Consider the following 22,143-nt stretch of genomic DNA (forward strand, 5'->3'; position numbering starts at 1 on the left):
AGGGGAAAGAGATGCGTCTTACCTCTTTTACAACCCTGTAATTATAGCTACTAGTACTTTCAGGTTTCCAGGATTTGCTGTGGCCTTCCTAGGGGACAAGCAAGATTGATTAATAATTGATTACATTTATTTCCTAAATTTTAGAGGTCATTAGTACAATTTTTTTAAAAATAGCTATTCCTCACAAGGATCAGAATTCTAAAAGCTCTACCAGGACTTACAGTTTTTAAAAACCAATGTTCAGCTTTATGACTTATAACTTAACATCAATATTTCTATAATGAGTCCTCACAAATTATCACTATTTACATATTGCATTATTCAATATTTCCAGCATGTTAGCTAACTGTTATTGCTGCACAACAATAGCAGTGTGCAGAATTTTAAAAGATTACTTGCATAAAAATCAGAGTATACTTAGTGCTGTTGCTTATAAGTAAACAGGTTTTTTTTATCTGTCATTCTCATGCTACTCAGACACACATATTTGCTCTGACTGCATCTCCATATTACCAGACTTCTATTCTAGACACAAGTCTAGTGTGGATAACTGAAGAGGAGGTGGCAAACATAGTGGGTGAGCATCATGATGAATAGAAAGCGGAAAGAACTAAATAATGAAATAGAAAAGTCCTTATAGAAAGGCTTCAGTAGTTCCATCTACTTTTTATTAATAAATGTTTATTTTTTTTCTTAAATTATGGAATAAATGAGCATATATTTCTGGGATGGGAAAAACTGAAGGGCAAAAAAGAGTATTAAAAATGTGGGGGAAATATGTGGGAGGTATGTAAAAACAAACAACGAAAAAAGTAAGGGACGAAGGAGGAGAAACTAAAAGGATATGGTTATCATTCTAAGGAAGCTGTGCAAATTCTTTTAGTATTAACACTTAAATAATTTCTTTAGAGATTGTGAATGAAATCATTTTAAGAGGAAATGTTGCTTCACCATTAGTTCAGATGGAAAAGTAACCAACTTCATTTTGCAGCTGTATATGACATTTTCAGAGATTGCTTCAATCCAATGGTTGCATTCCAGAATGTCCTACAAGTTTTCATTAATATTTTCCTGGTAATTAAGTAAATACATCTGAGCTGCAACACTGCCAATCTGTCCCATATTCATGGAAGATACCCTAAAATAGGGCAGTTAACCTTTTAGGTCCAAATACTGAAAATAAAGCACTATCAAAGTATGAAGGTGATGTGCCAGCAAACAAGTGGGATGGAGAAAGATGAGGGCTTATCCCAGCCAGACACAGTGGAGAAAGCCATGGCCAACAGCAGTCCCATTGTCTCAGGGGGTCACCTTGGGATCAGGAGGCCATGAGAGAAACATCAAGCCAGGCTCCTTCTCTCATGTCACTAGCCCCATCAGCATCTCAGGTGCTCATCTTAATCGTTAGGGTGCAGAACTAGTCTGGCACACCAAGCAAAACAGTCTGACATGCATTTTAGGGGTTCCCTGCCTCTTTTGTTAGGTAAGCAAGTTGAAGAACAACCTGTTTACAATCTAAAAACTTCCAGCCACATCAAATTAATTACAGGACACAATCGGAGCAGAACAAGTGGTGCCCACCCCTTTAGCACATATCCAATAGGTATCAGTCACATTCAGTGCTCCATTAATACAATCTGTTTGGGTTCGAATATAATTTCCAGAGTAGTTTGCTGTAACCTAATCCAACAACAACAGATTGTCTAATAGCTTTTCCATGTAGATTTAGATATTTCTATTTCCTATCCATTCCCTAGCCCCCATTGTGTTCTATGCTGAATTTAGAGTATTCTTGCAGCACAGTGACAACAGGCTTGCAAAGCCATCTAGCATAACTTCAGAAAACCCCCTCAATGAAGCAGCAAATAGTAATTAAAGTTTCTCATGGGAAATCTATGACTCTTCCAATGCACATTAGAACCAGACCTGAGTAAGACACTTTGGGGTACCATCAATGTCCTCTATACTTCATCAACCTTACAGTGAATAGATGCCTTGAGTCTGAGAAGACAAGGCAAGATAGAAACATTTCAGAGACATTAATAACAAATAAGGTTAAAGAATGAACAAGGAATAGAGAGGGTGTGAATGAAACGGGGGTGGGGGGGAGTGGAATTAGTAAGAAAAGGCAATTAATAGGAGGAGTAAGTGAACAATAAGGAATGCTACTGATTATCATCATCACGCTCAAGTGAAAATTTTGGACAGAAACCTACTAGAGATAGGAGGACCATGTTAAATGGGAAGTAATAAGGTGGGAAATGTCAACACCCACTTCCTCTGTAAATACAAACCCAGCCCATTAGGCAATACTGGAAAATATTCCATCAATGTCATCATTCGGACACATTCAACTGAAGACTAATGACAGCACATGATCAGAAATACTCAAAAGTAAACTCCCTGTTTTCAAAGCAATCCTTCATATCAAATACAGATTCCATCACTGTATTTGAAGCATGATTGTCCCAACCATAAGCAGAGCTACATGGCACACTTAAATGTCTTTTCTCAGGACTATAAAATGAAGGTGCATCCCTGGGGTGAATCTGGGAAAATGTTCACATCTAGTTGTGCCCTCTATGTCCAACTAACCATGTAAATAGGGAAATGAATGAGCAGGTAGTATAAGATGTAGGCACATCACTTTCCTACGGATGCTTTCTACAACACACACATACATGCAACATACCAAAACAAAAACTTAAACCAAGAAATACAAACATAGTTATACAAATTACTCCGTTGGACAGTACATGAAACTAATTAGATTATCCAGGCTCTAAGATTCCTGGATATATGGGTCACATTTAAAAATACTTAATTTTTTTTACAAAATGGCATGTATTCAACCATATGTATATGTTGTTTTCCCACATCCTTCTCCATTTCTCCATCCCCTTCCAATCCCTCAAAAGATCAAGTCTGGGGCCACAGGATCCATGTGAGGAAATGCTGTGCAGATCAATGGGCTGAAGAACAACCAGGGGGTGAAATAAGTCCCTTTTCTCAGCACAGTGGAGCATGCAGAAGAGGAAGGAGAAGTGATTTCACTTCCTCATTCCAGCCCCACCACCAACCCATGCAGCTATTCATCACGTGAGTTCCACAATCCTGGGAGTGATCTTTCTGAGCACTGAAGAGCTGCAGGAACAGAGAGGAACTTAAGAAAGCATGTTTCATACATGGAATGGGCAAGACACCAATGAGTTATCTTGAAAATCACATTTGTTCAAGTGATTAAAGCACATTATATTACTTATCTCAGTCGTCTTTACCAGAGCCCTGAAAGCCAGGCCACTGTTTAGTTTTCCGGTATTGCAGAAAGGGGCAGGACAGGCAATGACAGCATGTTAAGAGGCAAGGCTTGCCTAAGGCCATTATCTCATTAGTCCCAGTTGAGGTGACATTTGAACTGGAGACTTCCCATCTCTTAGCTCACACTCATAGCCACATTACACCTGCTCCAGAAGTCAAGACAAAAGGCACTTCTTACCTCCTTCTTCTTATGCTCATTTTCTCCAGCTGCAACCTCCATAGTCTCATCCGGTCCCTGGCCTTTGTACACCCAGAGCTCTGATTTTTCCACAATAGATCTTAGCTGATCCAAATCTTGCTTTATCTGCTTGTAGTTGTCAACATCTTGGCTGGTAACAAGTAGTTGAACCTTATATGAATTGCAGCCCATTAGTTGCATAACACACTTGCATTTACAGTGAAAATGCAGAGAAAATGGGGGTTGGGGTAATGGAGAGACGTTTACCTGCTTAAAGGCTTGAAGGACTTCTTGTCTCTGACTAAAATGCCTGAAGAGTAGCTGAAGTGCACCAGACACAAGCGGAGGATAATCATGCATTGTTAAGTGAAGCAATACTCTAAGGAAAGTTCTACCACCATGATCATCCAAATCTAGTGGTGTATTCTCTTCACTAAAAAAAACAGAAAAATAGAATATCATATATTCTCAAGGTTTAAGAAACTTCCCTAACTGGGACTGTCTACTGTAGGGAGAGAAACCAGAGACAGTTACAAACATGGTACAATATTATGAAGTTAACCGGAAATGGGGGATGAGAGAATGCCTTTTTTTACACTGCATTTTTTTTTGTTTTACAGTAATGAACTTAGAATATAAAACAAATAGCAAATTCAGTTCTTATCTCAAAGCCAACACCAATCTCTCATTACAATTCCACCTCCAGTTCTGTTACTTGAAAATAATTAACACAATAAAGGCTTCTTACTTCCAGAGATATTAGGTTTAGCAAACTTCTTGGAATATACTTTGTCACAGACAACACTCTCTCCTGCATCGTTCCCTGGCTTGCACCTAATAGTGTGGAAATCACCCTTCCTTCTACATTTAACCATCTCTTTTATTACATACAGAGTGCCATAGGGGATTGTACCTATGGAATCACTGATGAAGAGTGAGACCACAGCTATATAGCTGCCATTTTGTAAAAAAAAATGTTTAAAGTTTATTTTAAAATAGCAATTTATTTTTCCTGTATCAGATCACTCTTGGCTTTGCCTCTCCATCAAACTATTTAAAGTCTTCATAAACACTAGAAAAGCTCTCTCTCACCCACCATTTATGAGCTCCACCCTCAAATCATTGCTGATGCTGAAGTTGTGTAAGGTGTGAAAAGCAACAGATAACAGTTCTCTTTCAAAATTTTCCGAGCCCAACTCCATCATGGGAGGCAGGATAGTGTACTACAAGTCCTCATCTGGGACAATGCTATACATTCTGTCCCGTCCTCACTCTGCTCTCACTTAGAAAGGGCCTTAAACAGATATAAGATAATTATTTTATTATTTCCAAGTTTTGACTTGAAAATGCTGTCATGATCAGTACAAAGATTTGATCCCCCGAAGAACTGTGAATTGTGGCTCTCCAGAGGAAGACTAAAGCACATAACTACAGCTTAAGAAATACTTTCCTGCCTCCAAATATGCCCTCTGCTTGTTCTTCAATATGTTCAAAGTCAAGTGCTCCTGTAAAGGAGAAAAAAAAAAGCTGTGTTCTATGTTTGGTTGAAAACAGCTTAAATCAATGAGTAATAAATTGACTATAGAAAAATCTATCACTCTTTTCTTCTGAGAGATTTGAGTAAATGGATTAGGTGAATCCTTAGCTGAAAGGCAAAGCGGTTCTCCATGAAAGGAGATGCAAAGTAAGCTTATTTTTCTACTCCAAAGGCATAATATGAACTTAGCAGGTGGAGCCAATTCAATCCAGTTTGCATGATCTCCATAGCTAGGGAGATCATCGACCACTGAAACTATAGAAAAATTTTTCCCTGAGATTCTTAAAGAGCCTGTTGAGCGCAAAGCAGCCAATTGCCAACAGGCAGCACATCTAGCCCCACTAGCAGAACTGTGAAATTCTTCTGTGAAATTGTAACCTTACAATAAGTTTTACTAACTGCAGGAATGTTGAATTTTGGCACACTGCCAAAACTATCTTTGGGATCAACATAAATGGCTTATGATAGCTATTTATTACAAGAGAACAGACTTGATGGAAGGGCCATTCACAGATCCCAACAAAGAGAAAGGGAAGGGGGAAAAGCACCTTGCGTGATATAAAATGCAAAGTTAGTTTTGATCCTAGAAGTACATTTCTTATCAGCTCAGGGAGAAAAAAAAATAGGAATTAGCAAAACTAACTATGCATTTAGGGATATTTCTGCTTAACAGAAAAATGTATGATAAGAGACTGATTTGTTATACAAGCAGATCAATAAAGGCTAGTATTATTTCAAGGATCAATGTGCACAGAAATGTGAATAACATTTTGTAAATATTTTATAATGGTTGTAGAATCTTGAACATCTCACGGCCAAGACACTAGAAGATGTGTGAATGGCCCAGTCAATGCAGTTTTCCTATGAAAACTATTCTTCTCCAAGACCATTATTAGCCCTGAAAGGGGGATGGGGATAGGCCTTTTTTCTCTTCCAGAGCTAACACCAGTCCAGGGTGTGGGCAATGTGAAATCAACAAAATGCAAGGGTACAATCTCTTCTTTTCTACACATCCCACACAGTAACCTTAGTCTAAATCTCTCCCCTCCCCACCACCCACAGCTGCAATCTGTCTTTGAAAAAGCTGAGCATCAAATTTGATTTTGTTTAATCCTCAGTTTTTAAAAAGGAGCCTATATCTCATGACTGCAGAGATGTGAAAACTTTTTTATTTTTAGAAGGCATGTTTGCATCCTACATGTACCTCCTATATGGCAACCAGACACCACCATTCTACCACTACTTTGCCTCCTTTGCAGAAAAAAAAGAAAAATTGAAATAATGACATCATAATAAATCAAGCACAACTTTGCATATTTTAATAAGCTATATAAGCACATGCAGACTTTGAATGTAAATTCACTATTTTTATGCAAAATATTCAGTACACCAATTACAAACTAATATCAATGGGGTATATAATTTTAAAATACATATTGCAGCAGTGGAAACCACTATGCTTTTAGTAGTCCCATATGTATGTTAGTTTGTAAAGAACATGGTGAAGTTTGGGGAGCAGGGAAGAAATATAACACACAACTTGTAGCAACTTCAATTGGGAACTGAAGAAGATGGAACATTATATTAACAAACACCACTGACAAACCATATTAAGGGCAGCTTTGGACTTTTTAAAAATGCCAGAGAATGAACAAACTACCAATATGCTGCTCATCTGTGCTTTTTGTGTATTGTCCAAAGACAACTTGCGCATACTTCCCACAATAAGATTACATGAGTTCCAGATGTCTGTATGGAGCTCATATGTCTCACTGAGAGAAGATGAGAGAATTTCCCATTTGGACATTACTAAAGAAACCCAAACAGAAGATGTATGAATCACCAAGATGAATCCTGTTGCCCTTAAATGAACAAAATCAAATGGACTCCTATTGTTGGTCACTGCCAAAATATATAGGTACTCTATTTAGGCCAGAAATATCTCTACTCAATGTACAGTCATGTCCAGTTCCTTTGAGTTCTGCCATAGTGCCAAATAAGAGATTAGAAGGTTTCTACCCCAGCCCTCGGTCTACTTCAGTCCCAACACTAACATGCAAAGCACTGCAGGATCATTGATTTCTTACATATTCCATTATAGTATACACACAAGGGACATGTGATTACATTAGATTATAATATACCGATTACATTATATCACGACGGGTACGTGATTTGGTATACCCAGTCTGAAAATATAACTGAAAAATACCTTATAAGAATTTCTGGAGGATAGTTTGGAACAACAACAACAACAACATTTGATTAATACACCGCCATTCACGACAATTTAACACCCACTCAGAGGTGTTTACAAAGTGTGTTATTATCCTCATGACAATCAAATCCAAGATTCTCAAATAGAACTGTGTTGGTGTTTCTGGTTAATTCCAAAAATACTCAAAAATAATTGGGTCCATTTTCCCTATGAGGAAATCATTCTAGGGGCTGGAGAAGCCATTTTTGGACAGGGAAAAAAAGCTGCTGCAAAGAACCACAAGCTTTTGGAGTCTCTGACTTCTGCTGTCATGTTGGTTCTGCTGGGATTTCTGAATCTGTTTGGCTTTGTTAGTTCTTCTTCTGAGGCTTTCAGTCAGTGGTTGCTCTTTGTGTGTTTCTCCTGCGTTTGCCCAGGAGAAGGCATCAGATTTTTTTTCTCCATAGGAAACAATGGGGAGTGGCGGAGAGCACTTTTTTCAGAAGCCGGTAGAATTGGACCCCTTGACCCAATCTTCTTGAAACTTGGGAGGTTCTCTAAAGGACAGTCAGCCCTCCCTCTGATGTAAAGTTGTTGTTTGCTTGAAAAAGCACCCCTCCCCCTGGAAAAAATCCCCATAAGGAATACTGGAGCCAAATATCTTTAGATTATTGAAGGAAAATAAAATGTATCTGAATACTAAACTAGTATTTTGGGACCCAAATATTAGGAATGCCAGTATTTATGGCCTTCCCAATATGTGAATCTGAAAAATACCATTTTTTAAAGTGTATATCCCTAATACACAAGACACATGTAGGTCAGAAGAATATGTCATAACAAACCTGGTACATTGGGCAACTCTTGGTTATTACTTCCTGTAGGAGAATCAGGTGTCTGAGCATTACTTTCATCAAACTCGCGTTTGAATATACACAGAAGGCAGGAGATTCTGTAATCCAATCTCACATTCAAAATAAACTGATGATTCCACAATTCAGGAAAAAATGAAAACAGACAAATTAGTTTTAATAGCACAACTGTATCATATTCTTAGATTGTATTAAAAGATGCACCTTTTTTAAAAAAGCAGCAGACTTTATATTCAATAAATTTACAGTGTAAATTTAAAACATATCCAAAAGTATTTTTGCATCTAGTTTAAAGCAAAAAACCAAAATCAAATTATTGAAATTTTATATTTCTCTCTTGCACATGCACACACACACAAGTGCATGTGCCACTGCCCATTCTCTCAATTTTAAAACTGAACACAAAAGCTTAAGCTATTGTAAAAATAGTAATGGTCAATAGCTTGGTTGAATAAAGAGAAATCTGGTTGTATTAAATAAATGGCTTGAACTTTGGATTATTTCCTACTGTAATTCAGTTTAGCAGTGACTCCAAATACTGTAGAACCCTTGCTTCAGTATTAATAAATTCAGACTACAAAATTATCAGTGTCAGCCTACAATTTCTGTGGATTATCTATGACTGTATATAAGCATAATTCGTTTATCTATGGTGGATGGCAATACAGACATAAAGATTTTCAAGCCTCCTTCTGATTTATCTGGTCTATGCAGCAGTTAATTTTGTGTGAGGGAGGTACTAGAAATACACTCTCTAGTCAAAAAGCCTTGCTTCCAACCTTAGTGTTTTTGATTACTGATGATGGAAGTACAATCAGTGCTAAATCCTGGCTTTCAAAATAGTTCAGATTAAGCCAGAGAAGGTGTTCATGGGAATGCATATCCTTATCAACATTTTAAGTGGACTGTTCTGCTCCAAAACTTCTGAACAGTTTAATTTCATCTTAATGCAATGTTCTATACCATATGAGCCACTGGAAACAACTATGCTTCCAGTAAAAAGTTCCAATTTAGAACTTCTAACTTAGCCAAAATGAGAGTATCTTCTCACCAACTTTCTAATAGATGAAAAAAGATAGTGTACATAATGCAGGCTTGGAGCCACAATAGCTGTTCAGGAAGCATACCTGAAGTATTTCAATAATTTTCAGCTTAGTGTCCATTACCAAGATGTCCTCTTTCTCAGGTTCAGCCTGTTTCACATTACCCTCTGGGGCAGCAGCAAGTGGTGTTATGGGCAAGAACCCACCACCCCTGAGTACAACTTGGGTCATCAGCTCTCCTACTCCATGAATTGATCTCATCACATTGCTCCCTTCAGAGAAAGAACAAAACAGACAGATGAAGTACAGGTAAGTTTGAGAGTTCTGCAGTACTTCTGTTTATAGAAACCTGGCCTCAGCTGGAGAACAGCCGAGTGCTAGAGATGGTGACGGAGATGAGAGTGGAAGGAGAACCGCAAAGATCTGGAAGAGGGTGTGCAGAGGATATGGGGCCACATGGAAGTGGGAAAAAACGGAAGGTGGTAGTCATCGGGGACTCTTTGCTCCGGGATATGGAACGCCATGTCTCTGGGCCAGATCCCCTATTCTGAGAGATGTGTTGCTTGCCGGGGGCCAGAATTCAGGATATTACCGACCGGCTGCCGAAACTCATCAAGCCTGCTGATAAGTACCTGTTTGTGCTTATCCATGTGGGAACGAATGACATGGCTGCGAATACTGTCACAAGAATTAAAGAGGATTATGAAGTTCTTGGAAGGCAGTTGGACATTGGGGGCTTAGGTGGTATTCTCTTCTATCCTTCCAGTCATAGGAAGAGGAACGCGCAGGGAGCGGACCATACTTGAGGTGAATCGTTGGCTGAGATGGTGGTGCCGGCAGGAGCGCTTTGGGTTCTGGGACCATGGGATAGGTTTTCTTAGAGAAGGTCTTCCAGCACGATGGGCTTCACCTCTCAAGGGCAGGGAAGAAAATTTTTGGAACAAACCTGAAGAACTTCATCAGGAGAGCTTTAAACTGATGCCGCAAGGGGAAGGGGACGATCGACATGGCAATTTCAATGACGAAGTGAAAACTGTGGGGACCCACCTGGGTAGGACAGGTCAAACAAAGGTACAAGGCTATAAGTGTCTATATACCAATGCCCAAAGTATGGGTAATAAGAAAGAAGAGCTTGAGCTTCTATTGCAGAGGGCTACAATATAGTAGGAATTACTGAGACTTGGTGGGGTGATTCCCATGACTGGAATGTACTAGTGGATAGGTATGAGTTCTTCAAGAAAAACCAGAAGGGTAGAAGAGGAGGTGGAGTGGCATTGTATGTAAGGAGAGGGCTTGATTGTCAAGAAGTTATGGAGAATGGGGCAGACAGCCCAGTGGAAAGCATATGGGTAGAAATAAGGGGAGGAAGGACAAAGGGTATTATTGTTGGAGTCTGCTACAGACCACCTGACCAGCGAGAAGAAACAGATGCTGCCTTCTTTGAACAGATTGGTAGAGTATCCAGACATCAGAACCTTGTAATTATGGGTGACTTCAACTTCCCCGCTCAGCAAAGTGTCATGAATCACGCAATTTCCTGACCTGCCTGGCCAATAACTTCCTTTTTCAAAAGGTGGAGGAAGCTACAAGGGGCTCGGCCATACTACACTTGATATTAACCAACAGGGAAGAATTGGTAGATGAGATGAAGGTGGTGGGGACCTTAGGGGGAAGTGACCATGTCCTCCTTGAATTCCAGTTGTTGTGGGGAGCCAAGGAAGTTCGTAGCCAGACTCGTAGGTTAGATTTTTGTAGGGCCAACTTCGATGAACTCAGAGGCTTGATGAGAGTCATTCCGTGAGGGAGTGTGCTGGAAGGGAAAGGAGCGAGTGAACACGAGCTCTCAAACACGAGCTTTTGCAAGCTCAAGCCCTCACTATCCCAGCAAGACGGAAACATGTTAAGGGCTCCAAGAAACCGATGTGGATGTACAGAGAGCTCCAGAATAAGCTAAGGGAGAAAAAGGAAATGTTCAAGAAATGGAGAGAAGGACAGACCTCTAAAGAGGAGTATATGAGGGTTACTAGGTACTGCAGATCAGATATCAGAGAGGCGAAAGCTCAGTACGAGCCGGGTCTGGCCAGGAGGGCTCGCTACAATAAGAAAAACTTCTACAGATATCTGAGAAACAAACGCAAGGTAAAAGAGGCAATTGGACCGCTGTTGGGAGTAGATGGAGAAACTCTGATGCAGGACAGAGAAAAAGCAGACAGGCTTAATGACTTTTTTTGCCTCTGTTTTCTCCCTGAAGAATTCAGGCACATCTAGAGATAGTAGAAAATGTGCCAGGACACCTGAGTGGCTAATTGACATTGACAGAGAGGTTGTAGAGAGGCATTTGGCAGCACTGGATGAATACAAATCCCCTGGGGAGGATGGGGTGCACCCAAGAGTGCTGAAAGAACTTTCTAGAGAACTTGCAGAACCCCTGTCCATCATCTTCAAGGCCTCCTGGAGGACTGGGGATGTGCCACAAGATTGGAGAAGAGCGAATGTTATCTCAATCTTTAAGAAAGGGAAGAAGGATGACCCAGGAAACTACAGGCCGGTTAGTCTGACTTCTGTTGCTGGGAAGATATTAGAACAAATTTTAAAGGGATCAATCTGTAAGCATCTGAAGGACCGCTCAGCGATCCGGGGAAGTCAGCATGGTTTTGTCCCTAACAGATCTTGCCAGACCAACCTGGTTTCCTTCTTTGATCGAGTGATCAGCTTACTGGATTGGGGGAACTCTGTTGACGTGTTTTATCTGGATTTCAGTAAAGCTTTTGATAAGGTCCCCCCTGACATTCTGATGGGCAAACTGGAAGACAGTGGACTGGACTATAGGACAGTTCAGCGGATAGGGAACTGGTTAGAGGACCGCACCCAAAGAGTGGTGGTCAATGGCATTTCATCAGATTGGAGGGAGGTGTCCCAGTGGGGTGCCGCAGGGCTCGGTTTTGGGCCCAGTACTTTTCAATATTTTTATCAATGATCTAGAGGAAGGAGTGGAAGGGCTGCTCATTAAATTTGCTGATGATACCAAATTGGGAGGAGTAGCAAACACCCAAGAAGATAGAATTAAAATTCAACAAGACCTGAATACTCTTGAGAAGTGGGCAGCAGTGAATAGGATGCAATTCAACAAAGGCAAGTGCACAGCATTACTTCTGGGCCACAAAAATGGGAAGCACAAATACTGGATGGGGGATACACTTCTGGGCAGTAGTATATGTGAAAGGGATCTTGGGGTAAGAGTGGAGTGTAAACTAAAAATGAGCAGTCAGTGTGATGCGGTGGCAAAAAAGGCTAATTCAATCTTGAGTTGTATCAAAGGGGCCATAGCGTCGAAATCGCAGGTCATAGCCCCTCTCTATACTGCCTTGGTCAGGCCACACTTGGAGTATTGTGTGCAGTTCTGGAGGCCTCACTTCAAAAAGGATGTGGACAAAATCAAGAGGGTGCAGAGGAAAGCAATGAGGATGATCAGGGGTCTGGAGACTGAGCCCTACGAGGAAAGGCTCAGGGCCTTGGGAATGTTTAGTTTGGAGAAGAGGAGATTGAGGGGGGACATGATTGCTCTCTTCAAGTATTTGAAAGGCTGTCATTTGGAGGAGGGCAAGGAGCTGTTCCAGTTGGCAGCAGAGGGTAGGACCCGAAGCAATGGGCTTAAATTACATGCACAAAGGTACCAGCTGGATATTAGGAAGAACTTTTTCACGGTCAGAGTAGTTCAAAAGTGGAATCAGCTGCCTAGGGAGGTGGTGAGCTCCCCTTCACTGGCAGTTTTCAAGAAGAGGCTGGATGAATATTTGTCAGAGATGCTTTAGGCTGATCCTGCACTGGGCAGGGGGCTGGACTAGATGGTCTGTATAGCCCCTCCCAACTCTATGATTCTATGAACAATGCCACTGTGAGGCCAATACAATTCTGTCTAATAAAATATCTATTTTTTCATTATCATCCAGGACAAACGATGTCAACAGTTCTGTACAAAAGGGTATTCAAAGCTTGTTGTTTGAGTGCTGATAATGCTGGGTATCCTGCAGAAGAAACTTGGTCATGGAATGGTTTACTATAAATTAATAAAATTTACATTAAAAGAAACTCTGGATTTCTGACCATCAGCATTATGGAGTTAATCACTGAATATACACTGATGTACCCAAACGAAGTTGATCATCAAAGATTTAAGTTTGAGTTCCAGAAGCATTTAATTTCTTCACTCTCTACACTCTGGTTGGAACTACAGTTGAAAGAATATGCAGAAGTTTTCATGCTGAGGTTTAATCTAATCATACAAAAGTCTTAACGGGATCAAGAAACCAGAGTCACGCAATGGCTGGATCCATATCTTCCTCACACAGCTTTTTCTCCCAGTCCTGGCACAGTCTCCCCCTGTCCTTTCATTCATTCAGTTGCACCCACTCTGTGACTATGGCTTAAAGGAATGAACGGCATTCAGGCCAATTATCCCCAATAGTATTTTTATATGCACGCTGGATTTCTTTCTTCTCCTTTTGCCACTCTTACCTTTGCTTTCTTCTCCTTTTGCCACTTTAGCTATAGGAAAGATAGTGGCAACATGTACGCAATCCAAAATAGCCAGAAGGATTTTTGTTAGTCTTAGGAGGTCACAAAAATTGTAGAAGCCAAAATAAATTAGGTTTCTGGCCAAGTTCACCACCTATGTTTTAAATCAAGAGAGAGAAAAAATGCATGTGTAGAATAACTTTCAAGAACTTCCCTTTTCCCCAATGAATTCACAAAAATACATTAAAGCATCTTTAATGTTAATCTTCAATTAACATGTTGTTTAGCTTTGGAAAGCATTTCTGCATACTAATGTAGATCTGTATGTACCCTGCTGGCACTAACAAAATACATAGACAGGGAGCAGTGGATACTGTGTTGGAACAGCAACTAAGCCCCACTCAGCCATGAAGTTAAGAGCCTGGGCCAGTCACTCTCTCTTACATAATGTAAACCACAAGATTGTTAGGAGGTTAAAAATCTGATAGCCCTGCATACATGCATTGGAGAAGAATTCAGAAACTTCAGTTGGTCCAAAATGCAGTAGGAAAGGTTGCTAGCAGTCAGATGCTGGTCACAGGCTGGAAGCAATTATGTTGCCAGTGGGGACTACCTGCATATTTCCATGTACAATTCAAAGCACTGATTGTTACCCTAACAGTGCCATCCTAAGCAGAGTTACCCCAGTCTAAGCCCACTTGAATCTAATGGGCTTAGACTGGAGTAACTCTGTTTAGGATGGCACTGTAAGAGCCCTAAGCCTTCTGGGATAAGGGTGCCTAAAGAACCACCTACTCCCCTATGAAGCTGCGTTGAGTTTTGATGCCTTGATTTGTGGTCCTCCACCCTCTGAAGTGAGGTGGGTGACCAGAGGATATTTCTGGTGTTCTAACACATCTATGGAAATCCTTCCCTACCTGGCACCAAAACTTGTAATTTTATGTACTATATTTTAGTACACACACACAACCTTTATTGGCATGTCAGAGCGAAAAAGGTACATTAAAATTAGTTGATAGCTTCCCTGATACAGATTGCAGATTGAAGAAAACTATATTTTAACAGTATCTTACAAGATTTTTTGTTGCATTTTCATATGTAATAACTGCCTTTTGCTTCTTGGCATTATGTTGGATTTAAATCTAATGAAGGGGAAAAAACCTGCAATCCCTGTATAGCACAACAAGGAATGTTATGATGACATTAAGCATCGTGTGGATTAAATGTGGCAAGAGGGAGCATAGTCTCATGACAACAAAACCATGAAGCAAACTGTTTGTGGAACCTCCATACTACATAACATTGACAAGGTAAGTGGTCATTTATAAAGTTAAATCCATGGCACCTCTGGTTAAGAGAGAGAATTGGAGGCAAATGATTATATGCCTAGAGAATTGTTCATGAAACTTGCAACCATAAATGTTATATGTTGTTTTATGCTTGCTAATACCCATATATGATTATATTTAGAATCTTTTGGGATTTTTTTTCTTTATTAAATAAAAGAATAATTTTAAAAAATGGAAAACGGCAGGAAAATACTTCTGCCTGAAGCTGTGGAGAAATGCTGCCGCTTGTGGACATTACTGAGCTAAAGAAATTTTCAGTCTGTGTAAGACAGCCGTGATATTTAAGGCCAAATTATTATTAATTCCAGTCAGGGTTTTCTCCCAACTCTGCACAAAATGGTACCTCAAAAGTGAGTTTGTTTTTTTCTTTATCAGAGAAAGGGAATCTCTGGCAGACAACATCTCTTAAATATTCTTCCACAAAGTCCATGGTCTGTGCAAACCTCTCTTTAATTTCATCTTTGGAAGTTCCACTGCTATCATAGCTGGAGGGGGAAAAAAAGAAAAGCTTCCAATTAATAAACGGCACAGAAGCACACTCCCAGTTATACCACCTTCTCCCCCCCCACCACTACCTCTGAAAAGAAACATCTTGAGCACATCCCAGAAATATAGTATTAGATTAAGAGACTAGCAGGTTTTCCTGAATTTTTCATTATGAACCATACACAAACATTAAAAGTCCTGCAGGGAGCTATGCAGCTGCAGCTGCACATTTAGTGGTTAAAACATCTAGTTTGGCCCCCTAGAGATGCTTCAGCTCAAAATATACAGCTGCAAACCTCTTCTGCTCTTCCTTTACCATATTACCTGCAATTCTCTGCCCTTGCTCCATATAACTGGCTGCTACTGGCATGAAACTGAACAACATATTGTCACATCACTAGATGTAACAGAGAGGGGCTAAATATATAACTGCCATTTTCAACGTTAATGTACATTTTAATATAATCATTTAGTTCTGTTTCTTTTGTATAGTCTCTTTTATTTTGCAAATCTCCTCCTAGAACTGTTTTGATAAAGCACAAGAAAAACTGCTGTCTCTTCCCAGCAGACAGGAAACTTGCCTCTGAAAGAAGAGAAAAATGTTCTTCTCTAGCCTTCTTTTCAAATACAATGAAAAGTGGCTTATGTTTCTTTTGCAAGGAAGGTCTTAATGCTCAACTAGAATTTAATACTTTTGTGGATTGCAAAAAATTATTCAATATTCAGGTGAGTTGGTAAATGGAATGGAACAGCTGCTAAACTGAAAAGGACAAGAGGCTGACCATATCCATTCAGTAGTGTACACATTTTAAAATGGTGCAAGTGGTGCTGGGGGGAAATATCTGGAGACAGGAAATAGGTTCTCTATGAAGACATGTTATATACTGAACACATGTTGGGAGGAAATACACAAATATCATTTATACAATAAGCCAAGGTAAAGCACGAGAAGGGGGAAGAAAGACTCATCCAGAGGGAGTACTGTTATCATCCATCCAGCTCCAAATCCATGAACAAAGCCCACAACACTTAGCCCTTTAAGTGCTCAGACTTGCTTCACGTGCTTTATTTTGTATTCCTTACAACAGCCTTGTAAAGTAGACCAGTATTATTGTCTCCATATTGCAGATAAGGAACTGAGGTTGAAAGAGAAGCTTGCCTAAGGTCACACAGTGAATTGGTGTTGGAGGCAATTTTGAAGCAGGGATATCGCTGATCATATCTTATTCTTACAGCCACTGCACTACATGCACAAATTGGTCTTTCACTGAGCTGCTGTGTTATGACAGCCAGGATGCTGAAGTGATTATAGTGTCAGAGATCAGGAAGACCTGCATTCAAATCCCACAATCTCAATTAACTCACTCGGTCTCTTAGTCTAATTAACTTCACAGAGTTGTTGCAGGAATGAAATAGCAGAGAATAAATCTACGTACATCACCCTGAATTCATCGGGGAAAGGGTAAAGTAAAAATGTAACAGGGTCAAATTCCAATCAGAAGACCGATCTCAATAAATCAATATTTGAAATAAAAATGAGCTTTTCCCTCTGGAGCTTTGGCAGCTTACCTTTTTAGAAACAATTATATATAAATAGGGTAAAGAAAAAGTTACTACAAATAAATGGGGTTAAGCTGCTGCAACCCGTCAGTTCCGGAAGCAGTCACAAGTGTTTCTCAAAAAGTTAATGATCAAAGAAGTTATATAAAAACATTTATTCAGGCATCCACTTCCCCCAAGACGGCTTCGTGGCTTGTATAGTACAGTGTACAGTGTATGAAAGGAGCGCCTCAGGCCATGCTGAAAATTCTTAAAAAGACCTTCAAGTCTGACAATCATGAAATACTCACTCATCAATTGCAATTTCAGAAGGTATTTCTGACCATAATCGGGCATATTTCACTGGGGTTACTTGTTCTTGGGGATCACGGTCAACGTGCATGTGCAGCATCAGCCGGCAAAAGGAAGCCCTCAAATCGTATGGCAGATTTTCATCAGACATGCATCGAAGGATGAGGTCTACATCAAGCTGGCCAGAGATTTCATTTATAGCCAAGTACTGCCGATCAAGACACATCCTGGCAAAAAGATTCAGCTGGTACCTTTAGGGAAACAAGTGACAGGAAAGAAAGCATCAGTTTGCTTACACAGACCTCCGTATTTGAAGCTGTCAATTTAATAAAGCAAGTATTTCTGATACAACAGTAAGTATTGTTTCATCAGGCTAAACACAACACAGGAGAAAACATTAGTAAGTTATTGACTTCAACTTGTAGGCATAGTATTTTATAACAACATTTTGTATACAATCTCTGTACATCTTCTGGTCAACTAAGGGTATTTAAATCAACACACACACACACAAATACCAAAATAGAAACAGGAGTGTGTGCATTCCATAATTTCATTCAAGAAGCACCTGAATGCTTCTTGAATGAATGCCCAAGCCCCCAAACTATCCTTTTCAGCTTATAATATCAATAAGGACTTGAAAAGACATGCTCACCATGCAAAAATTACAAAAGATAGTTTGGTTGTATCAAACTGCAGTCATAGATTGGCTATCCTGGTCCTATCCTAATAGCCATCTTGTAAGCAGATGGTATCAATGAAAACTCAAGTCATCCCCTGGAAGTGAATTCATCTCATTACAAGTAGCATGAGAGGGTTAGTTTACTGAACACTTCAGGTTACACTGCCATAGCCAAGTATTGCTTGCGGTGTTAACCTGTAGTAGCTGAGTACATCCCGGTCTTCCTTCTGCCCTTCTTTAGCATCCTGAGCCAGCTCTCTGATACTCTTACTGCGGACCTCTTTGTTGCTGTCTTTCCAGAATAACCAGACTTCTTCCTCATCCTCACCAACCTCCAATGAGTTTTCTCCAGATGACAGTTCTTCAAATTCAAACCGAGACAGGACCAGCCTAAGAAATGTGCAAAGAGGAGAGAATTAATTACATAGCTCTTTTTTCTATAGATATGGACAGCTCTTCTTTATAGGATTTTTTCCTAGCAGCCATCAATACATCATCTGGCAAAAAGATGAATAGATTAGGCACTATAGAGGGGAGAGGAAATAAACCTTTTTAAATTTTAAATCTGCTTCATCAGATACCCTCTAAGTCTAGTGTGGGAAAGGTTAAATAATTTCTGTAAATGTTTCGTATTTGAGAACCATTAATTGTATACAGGTCGGAGAAATCAAAAAGTAGCCACTTCTACACCTTATCTGTACTTGCCTGAACTGGAGGCTACTTTTCTGTCTGTCTATACCCCACCATCCTCTTTTCTCTAAACATCTCGGCAAGTATCTCAACTTACTTGGTTTCAATGAGTATATCTGCATTTGCAGGGTTTAACACAGCTTTACAAATCAGTTCCTGCGTCACTGGAATAGATTTGTTCATGGAAACACAAAGATCTGAGAGGTAATCCAAGAACCTATTGGGAAAAATGATTGCTTCCATCAGCATTTTGTACAATACTAGCAAGATGACGATGTGATTTACACATGTCCCTCTCCTGCCCATAAAACTGCCCATAAAACTGGGATTAGCAATACAGCTTACAGGGAACATGTAACCTCATGATCCATTTCTTATAGCCTTTCACCCCATTTTCAAAATTCCCCTTGATTCTATAAACTGAAAATCACCATGTGTGCTATGAGGCTCGATTACTTCCAAAATCAGGAGAAGACTTCATCCCATTAATCTGTATCATGACATTGTAATTCCTGCTAGGGATGTAGCAACACATAAAAAGGTAATCTATTGGCAAATTATTGCAATATAGATTACTCGGAGTGTGAGAACAGAAAATGTTCCATTGGTAACATCTGTTGAAGCTCAAAGGTCTTGTACATTACAGGCTCCTGTGCACCTTGTGATGAAGTCATAATTAATGATGCAAGCTTCTAAGTGCAGCAGGCCCAGTTGAAGAGCCAGCAAGTTATTGCAAGAATGTCTTCTCTGGAAGAAGATAGGCATTCTTCTACAGGCATAAGATAGGTAGATGATAGGCATAGGTAGAAGATAGGCATTCTGCTTCACTAGTAGCAGAACAGATACATAGGATCCAACACACTGATAGAAACACCAATTGTCCAATTTATCCAGTGATTTCAAGTGTATCAAAAAGCTTATACAAGTTTTTGCACAATTCTGTTTTGTCTAAATGGGGGAGGATTAAAGCAGGAGTATAATTAGGACTGAGCTTGCCAGGACCAACAGCATTGGATGTGCAGACTGCTGAGCAAGCAATTTAGAGCAGAAACAATGCAGCATGCAAGGGAGTTATCAAGGAACTGTGGATATCTGAGACACACTGTCTTCCGTAGAGATCTGACTTTGCAAAAATAAAGGAACAAGTTTGGCACGTTCAAAATTTTAACATTCTATATATTTGAATAAAGAAATCCCTTCCTACTCCCCACCACTACCCAGTGGCAACTCTCACCTGGGCTCTCTGTTTTTTCTTACAAGACTAACAAAAGTATCGATCTCAGCAGCAGTGATATGCTTCTCTAGCAGTTTGCGATTGTTATGGAGCAATGCTGTTATAGTGTCTTCTGCCAAGACATCGTAGCCAATTTGTTTCTGCATAAAGCCAAACTGCTTGGCTATGTATTCCTTAGGAGTGAAAAAAAGAGAAAGAGTAACTTCACTTTAAAAATCTAAGAATGATAGGGAAGGGAAAGTTGCTGTTATTTGTTTTTCTTGTGAAACAGCTATGTTGGGGCAGCACAGATCATTTGTGTATGGCAATCCAATTAGCCTGGGGCCTTTCCCTTCCCCTCCAAGGCCATTATATTAGCCAATTAAAGCCCTACTGTATACAGCCCATTTTTGTTCATTTGCCAATAGTCCTTGAGCATGAAACATGTGATTCACCATGCTTCCTTCCCAGCAGCCCTGTATATAAGAGAGGCTACTATACAAGAGCTGTTTGAGATAAAGCTTAGCTTCTGAAGAGACATGTATTGAAAACAAAGGCCACAATATAAATGAATGGGTCAAAAACATTTCATGCTCTTGTAGGTTATACAGATCAGTAATCTTTAGAATTAAACTCCAGACAAAACAAACTAGATTCTCCCTCTCCACTCACCTGATTCTTCCTGTAGTCCTGCTGGGAGTGTCTCAATACTCTATAACAAAGACGGCATATGTGTCTGAAAGGAGCATGACGCTGATCTCCAAGTTCTTCCAGTCTCAACATTGGTCCATCTCCACAGTCAGTAAATGGTGCTTGCAATAACTTGAAGATCTGAGGAATTTGTTGATGAAAGAAAAGATTAAGAGATTTGTGTTCTGACAATCAAATATTCATAACTATCAGATGTTTGGTGCACTGTATCACTTGATGAACTGGACACGTAATAAATGGGCTTCCATACATCACTTGGGCTAGTCACCATCTCCTACGTATTTACCATCTCTTACGCATTTATTTACTCATTTATTTATAGTCCACCCTCTTCGCTGAAACTCAGAGCTGGTTACATATTGTTAGTCGGTATAATCAATAGGCAAATATGGGAAGAGTTCCTAAATTAAAGCAATTATCTCCACACGGCAAGTCATCCCAGGCAAACATTATACCACATAAAATGACAGCCTCCACAAAGTGCAGTTAAAGCAGCCTTCCTGAGGGTGCTCTACATCTGCAACGACCACTAGCGTATGTCCATGGATCATGGCATCTTTAATTACTTCAGGCCATCATGCAGCACAGAGTTAAACTGAAGATGGCTCGCGAAGCCTTGTAAACTTATCCCAACCTGAAATTCTACACAGCAGTTTTCTGTGACCTTTTTACCCTCACTGAGTTCCAGGAACTTTGCTGAGGAAAGAAGATAACATTAAACCTATTATTTCTAGAATGCATAAAACAAATATTAATTAATAACTGTAGTACTGAAAACTGTAGAACTGAAAATATGGCTAGGTCACAATATGGTAATTCTTTAGGTATCATTTTCATATTGGTTGTATAAATGTGTGTTTAAAATCATCACAGAAAGAAAAGCTTCTTAAAATCTTTCATGATGTAAACTGCAGAGAAAATGTACAGCAATCTAGTTTCAAGCCTGCCTATTACAGTCCTTGATGGCAGATATATTTGCGGTAGGAAAAAGACAGAACATCTAACCCCTGAATTGCCTGCTCTATTACAATCCTAGGGATAGATCTTTATTTTAATATTTCAGGAGGCCATGGACAATAGAATCTTTTCACTACACAATCAAGGCAAGTATAGCGCCTATAAAATAGCACTTTTCTCACTGTGGCCAGAAAAATCAGGAGGGATTTTGTGAAATGAAATGCAGAGTTCTGCTACACAGACCTTCTGAACTAAAATGTTGGATCGCCTAGGCACTCCTGTTGATCATTGGCTTTTCCACTGTAAGTAGTTTTGTCAAGCTATGTATACTACTGTATGTCAAGTGTATGCCTTGTTATGTTATGACCTACTGCTACAATGCATAATTATTGTGAAGCCAGAAAGAGATAACCAAGTTCTAAAGTTATTAGCAACAGCTCCATCTAAACCTGAAAGGCACAAGAAAGGATGAGCAGAACTGTTTTCTTCTGCTCCGTTTTTTGGGGTAAATTAGCACATACACAAAGAGACCTACTATCCTGGA

The 22,143-nt window shown here is 39.7% G+C and overlaps 1 protein-coding gene across 1 annotated transcript in view; it reads right to left on the reverse strand.

Moving 5' to 3' along the window:
* The window catches only part of ITPR1 (inositol 1,4,5-trisphosphate receptor type 1), a 282,814-nt gene that overhangs the window by 126,656 nt on the left and 134,015 nt on the right, over positions 1 to 22,143 (reverse strand). Inside the window, exons 15-27 of the mRNA XM_054975949.1 lie at positions 20,604 to 20,762; positions 19,953 to 20,125; positions 18,816 to 18,935; positions 18,224 to 18,418; positions 17,346 to 17,597; positions 15,353 to 15,494; positions 13,661 to 13,814; positions 9,230 to 9,417; positions 8,076 to 8,211; positions 4,950 to 5,001; positions 3,764 to 3,932; positions 3,497 to 3,667; positions 23 to 88 (exon numbers count right to left, since the gene is read on the reverse strand). Of these exons, the coding sequence (XP_054831924.1) occupies positions 23 to 88; positions 3,497 to 3,667; positions 3,764 to 3,932; positions 4,950 to 5,001; positions 8,076 to 8,211; positions 9,230 to 9,417; positions 13,661 to 13,814; positions 15,353 to 15,494; positions 17,346 to 17,597; positions 18,224 to 18,418; positions 18,816 to 18,935; positions 19,953 to 20,125; positions 20,604 to 20,762 (1,977 nt within the window). The remainder of the gene's footprint in view (positions 1 to 22; positions 89 to 3,496; positions 3,668 to 3,763; positions 3,933 to 4,949; positions 5,002 to 8,075; positions 8,212 to 9,229; positions 9,418 to 13,660; positions 13,815 to 15,352; positions 15,495 to 17,345; positions 17,598 to 18,223; positions 18,419 to 18,815; positions 18,936 to 19,952; positions 20,126 to 20,603; positions 20,763 to 22,143) is intronic.

The sequence above is a fragment of the Eublepharis macularius genome, chromosome 4, assembly GCF_028583425.1.
Source record: "Eublepharis macularius isolate TG4126 chromosome 4, MPM_Emac_v1.0, whole genome shotgun sequence".
Taxonomy (NCBI): domain Eukaryota; kingdom Metazoa; phylum Chordata; class Lepidosauria; order Squamata; family Eublepharidae; genus Eublepharis; species Eublepharis macularius.